Genomic DNA, 5886 nt, shown 5'->3' on the forward strand with positions numbered 1-5886 from the left:
TATAGAACCCTGCTGATCAGGGTCAAACCCAGGCCAGATTATAGAACCCTGCTGATCAGGGTCAAACCCAGGCCAGATTATAGAACCCTGCTGATCAGGGTCAAACCCAGGCCAGATTATAGAACCCTGCTGATCAGGGTCAAACCCAGGCCAGATTATAGAACCCTGCTGATCAGGGTCAAACCCAGGCCAGATTATAGAACCCTGCTGATCAGGGTCAAACCCAGGCCAGATTATAGAACCCTGCTGATCAGGGTCAAACCCAGGCCAGATTATAGAACTCTGCTGATCAGGGTCAAACCCAGGCCAGATACGCTGCAAACTAAAGCCCACAGCGCCAGAGAGGGAATGCGGTGGCGGAGGCTCAGATTAGTTTTTTTTTTTTTTGTCACAAAAGCTTTTTATTCCCATAAATGTCATGTTTATTCCCATTGGTTTAGTTTTTTTTATTTTATTTTATATGTATTTCCACAACCCTAAAGATATTAAGTTTATATTTATTTCCACAACAAAATGATGAATGTAACATGATGTTTAGTCCCACGGGGGTCCCTTTATATGGCGGTGGGCTGCTGTGGGTAGGAGAAAGAGTCGAAGACGATGTCACATACTAAGCCTTTTATTAATACAGGACCGCATGCTACAGAGACTGTACAGCATAAACATTTATTCATTACAAAAAACATCTCCAATGATGAAAAACAAAAATAAAAACAGAGAAATATACAAACAAAAACCCAAAATGAAAAGAAAAAGGTAAAGAAAAGAAAAGAAAAGAAGGGAGAAGAGCATTAAACATCACAGCCGTTAAGGAAACATTCAAAAGGACTGGTCTTTTAGCGTGTGGGGGGGAAGCGGAGGATGGAGCTTACAGCCGCGTGATGTCACAGTCATGTTACTATGGCACCCAATGGATGATTCTCTTGTAGCTTTTTTTTTTTTTTTCTCTTTTTTTTTTTAAAACAGCTTCTTACAACATCAACATGCCGGTTTGTCTATCTACCTATATGTAGTAGTGTATTTAAAAGTGGCAGTCTGTATGTGTTTACTTCTTTATTCAACAGTTTTAATGACCCTCCTACTATACACACATTTGGCCCTTCAAGGTTAGTACTGTGTGATGCCAGGTGTTTTTATTCCGTTTTAAAATTTTAATATTTGACAATCTGCTACCAAACACATTTGTTATAGCAACATTTATACTACATACATAGCAATCTATGTAACGTCACAGCAAAGTATGGTAAAAAAAAAAAAAAAGAGAAAACGAAACAAACCAAAAAAAAAAAAAAATCGACGACAACAACGAGAAAGGGTAGGGAAACCCTAGCGCATCAGAAGGGGGTGTGTGTGAAATTATCACAAAATTTTGGCACGGAAAAAATCTGTACACAATTCTACAGTCCTTGAGATGTGAGACTGTATCATAGAAAAAACAAGGGCTTTGAAACTCTTCGCCAACTACTGGAGACACCAAAACCAAACCCGCCATCCCATCGCTGTGTCAAAGTGTTCTGTTCTTTTAGTCTAGTGTAGTAGAATGGCTTCTAGTGTTTACATGGTGGTGCAGGAGGAGGCCCGCCGCTCGGAGAAGCCCTCCCCGTAGTGGACTCCAGGATGTCAGATGGACAAAAAAAAAAGCTCCCAAACATGGTATGGTACATGGCTCCAACCTTATAGAAAAATGAAATCAGCATGTACTCGTGTGTGCATGAACGTATAGTGTCTGTATCTGTGTCTGTGTGTATATATATATTAATATATATATATCACTCGCACATATCTTTTAGAAAGAAAAGAAAAAAAAGACAAAAGGTATTGGAAAAGGGACAACATACAAGATACAACAAGCATTCTCTAAAGTAATAAATACTACTGGTCCTAACTTGTGACAGTTCATATTGAATACCCGCAACCTGCCCCCCCCCCCACCCCACCCCACCCCCGAACCCCATCTAAACAGGTCCCTTTCCCCCCCACCCACTTCAATCTCCACGCCCGAGGCCCCCAGGTAAACAGCCAAAGATGTCAAATAAAATAAACAACGCAATGGAACAATGCATATTAACACAGAACCCCCCTTCCCCGCATTTCTGTACATTTAAAGAAGAGAGAGTAACATCATCACACAGCTCTGGAAGAAGGTCCTCTGCTGGAGAACGCTCCCCAGGGTCCTTGTGCCCTCCATCTTTTAAAGAGGTGTAAAATGATTGGTTCGCTGGCTCGTATTTCATACAAACAAATAGACCGGGCTGCTCTCTCAGAAAAGCGCGCCCTTCTTAAATCTCCTACTTTATGCTTTATAGGTCTGTTTTAAACACGTCTATGCCCGACTACGTTAACAACTATTCATTTTCTGTTGTACAGACAAAAAAAAATTATACAAATTTTGGCAGATTGACACTATACTCTACAAATGCATCGTAAGTTTTCTCTCCTCGTTACATTATAGAATTCCTTTTTCTTAAGATAATGAAGGGTCAAATATTGACCAATGAAGTTTGATTAATTAATTAAAAAAAGAGAAAAATAACAAAAAAAAAGTGCTCTACTATCCAAAGCCTCTTGGCACAAGCAAGGAAAAGAGGACAAAACCAACAAACAAAAGAAAGGATTGAAGAGAAAGTAAAGAGAAAGGGATGAATGTAAGAACATCAGAAGAGGAGAGGAGCAAGTGCAGAGTCAGTCCAGAGGTTTGGTGACCAGAGACAGGGGCTGTGATGAGTTGGCGCTCGGCAACAGGGAGCGGGGCGGGCACAGGGGCCCAGACGGACCTCTCGCTAACGAAGAGGAAGAGGAGGAGGAGGAGGAGGAGGAGGAAGAGGAGGAGGAAGGCGCTCCAGAAGTGCGAGAGGACGGAGGCAGAGACACATCCGATAGGTCCAGGGAGCCGTTGTGGGCGTGGCCGCCGGAGGTTTTGGCCGAGTGGGAGGGGCTTTCCAGCAGGGAGGCCAGAGGGGGAGGGGCTCCGGGGTGGAGGTGGTGGTGGTGGTGGAGGAGGTGGTGGTGGTGATGCAGGGGGGGGTGCGGGGGCTTGAGAGTCAGTGAGAGGGGTTGCATCTGTTCAGCCTGCTGTTTGGGGGGGGCGTCCTTCAGGGGGGCGGACGGGGGGGAGCAGGGGGGAGAGTCCAGTAAACTTCCTTCAGAAGAGTGGGGGCTGGCGCAGCTACCGTCACCTTGGATGTAGCGGATACACTTCTTTTTCCTCCTGGGGGGCGGGGGGGGGGGCAAAGAAACAGGTGATGAGAATCATAAACACACATACATACACACACACACACACACACGGAAGCACAGGAGCCTGGAGCTTTATGATTTTTAACACACATGATTACATCTACAGTACACACACACACACACACACACACACCTAATACCCCATTAAGCTCACCTTCACCCACTTGAGCTTCTCAGTCTCTACTCTGCTCTATGTAACTATGGTCTCATGGGGGCGAGACGGGACGAGACCTCACTCGCTCACGGGCCGGGGGACGCCTCTGTCTGAAAGCAGCCTGGGCTTTCTGTCTGAGGTGCCTCCACTTAGGCAGCGTGACCTCTGACCTATCGCTGATGGCTGCCCCGAGGAGTGAGGAGCGTCACGTCTGACCCCCATGAGGCTCATCTAAGCTCTCAGGCTCACGGCTTCACCTTTGACCCGGAAGTTCTCCTCTCACAACATGTGGACATGCCGGGAGAGGAACACACACACACACACACACACACACACACACATACAAACAAACACACACAAACACAACACAACACAAATACACAAACAAACACAAACACATCCATAGAATATTTCAAGAGGCACAAAGAAAGGAAGGTGAGAGGCATGGAAATGGAGAGTATGGAAAGAGAGACGGAGAGAGAGAGGGAAATGAAAGTATGGAAAGAGAGACGGAGAGAGAGAGAGGGAGAGAGAGAGGGAAATAACAAACAGTAGAGACGAGGGCCGTAGGGGACGGGTTAAAGAAGAGTTCAGCTTTTCCAAAAAACAAACAAAAACAAAACAAACAAAAAGCCCAAACAAAGGCCTACAGATCTCTACCCTGGTAGACTGATCCGCAAGGGGCAACATCCTCACTTCACTCGTCCTCTCCTCTCTATTCTTATCCCTCACTTTCATGATCTCTCCCTCGCTTCTCCTGAGGGGGGAGGGGGGGTCCAAGTGGTGGTGGGGGGGGGGGGGGGCGAGGTGAGGAGCAGCAGACTGCCCTAAGACGTGTCTGTGTGTGTATGTGTGTGTTTAGGAGAAAGAAAGTGTGTGTGCACGTCTGAGTGTGTGTATGTGACTGTCTATATGTGTGTGTGTGTGTGTGTGTGTGTGTGTGTGTGTGTGTGTGTGTGTGTGTGTGTGAGTGTGTGTGTGAGACAGAACAGAGCACAAAGGGGGGGTGGGGGGTGGGGAGTTGGGTCACGGGGGGTCACTCTGACATGTTTGCATCTCTGCTAAGGTCGTGACCCCCAACGTCTGGGATGCCCGCGGCCAACCACACTGCGCCAAAACGGCAGAGGAACGAGGGAGGAGGGAGAGACGGAGGGAGAGATGGAGAGAGAGAGAGAGCAAGAGGGAGGGTCTCCTGTCTCTGAAGTGCTGGTTTTGATTCATGCCCTCGTAGAATAGGTCTTAAAGTAAAAGACAGAGACAGAGAGAGAGAGAGAGCGAGAGAGATAGAGAGAGAGATAGAGAGAGAGAGAGAGAGAGAGAAAAAAGAAGATTTTTGAGGGAGAGGGGGTGAGTGGGTGGATCTACTCGTGACCCGACCCACAGCCTTAAAACCCCCCCCAGTCCGACCCTAGGGGTAAAAAAACTGTCCAACCTTTACAGAGAGAGGAGAAAATAACAGAAGACAGACATCAGAGGAGAGAAAGAGAGAGAGAGAGAGAGAGAGAGAGAGAGAGAGAGAGAGAGAGAGAGAGAGAGAGAGAGAGAGGAAGGAGAGGAGTGGCTAGCCCACTAAGCCTGAGTGAGTGAGTGCTTCTAGAGGAATTGAGTGAAATCCAGGTAAGGATTGTTTCTCAAGTCATACCCCTGCCTGTTCTACGCAGGTCACAGTTTCACACACTCCAAAAGAAAAGAACCAAAAAGAAAGAGAGAAGAGATCCGAGACGGAGCGGAGGGGCGGACTGCTGGGTGGAGGGTGGAGTGGTGGAGGAGGGCAAACAAACAGACAGAGTACATTATGGAAGGAAAACAAGGAGAGAAAGAGGGAGAAAGAGTGTGTGTGTGTGTGTGTGTGTGTGTGTGTGTGTGTGTGTGTGTGTGTGTGTGTGTGTGTGGAGATCTCTGGTCTGTTCACATATGGTGTGTGACTACAGAACTCCACAACACGGACATATCTCCCAGTGTAAAACATAAGTGGTGTGTGTGTGTGGTGTGTGTTGTGTGTGTGTGTGTGTATACTCAGGGGGAACATGGGAATAATCTCATCTCGTTACACAGGCCCTTACCAAGCGGCCTCTTGGGAGCTGTCTCACTAGGCCTATGATGACCTCCTGCAAACCATCATGTTCATTGTGTCGTGTGTGTGTGTGTGTGTGGTGTGTGTGTGTGTGTGTGTGTGTGTGTGTGTGTGTGTGTGTGTGTGCAAGCATCTTTTGCGGTCTGTGCTGTATTCAGTGCATGTATGACAGCTGTAGCGTAGCGTAGCGTAGCTATCGCCTGCTTCCAAGCAAAATCATTTCCTGATTAGCTGTAGCGTAGCATAGCATAGATATCGCCTGCCTCCAAGGAAAATCATTTCCTGATTAGCTGTAGCGTAGCATAGCATAGATATCGCTTGCCTCCAAGCAAAATCATTTCCTGGTTAGCTGTTAGCCCCTCCTCTCTAGCCCACGATAAGCTGCTGTTTGTGACCTCGCTATTTCCGAACTTTGGCCTCC

General features: G+C 46.9%; 1 protein-coding gene across 1 annotated transcript in view; it reads right to left on the reverse strand.

Annotated features, from left to right (window-relative positions):
- Positions 1–373: 373 nt before the first annotated feature.
- Positions 374–5886, reverse strand: part of tcf7l2 (transcription factor 7 like 2) — a 98598-nt gene continuing 93085 nt past the window's right edge. The window contains exon 10 of the mRNA XM_042710035.1: positions 374–3242. Within this exon, the coding sequence (XP_042565969.1) occupies positions 2683–3242 (560 nt within the window). The 3' untranslated portion in view covers positions 374–2682. The remainder of the gene's footprint in view (positions 3243–5886) is intronic.

This window comes from Clupea harengus, chromosome 16 (assembly GCF_900700415.2).
Source record: "Clupea harengus chromosome 16, Ch_v2.0.2, whole genome shotgun sequence".
NCBI lineage: Eukaryota > Metazoa > Chordata > Actinopteri > Clupeiformes > Clupeidae > Clupea > Clupea harengus.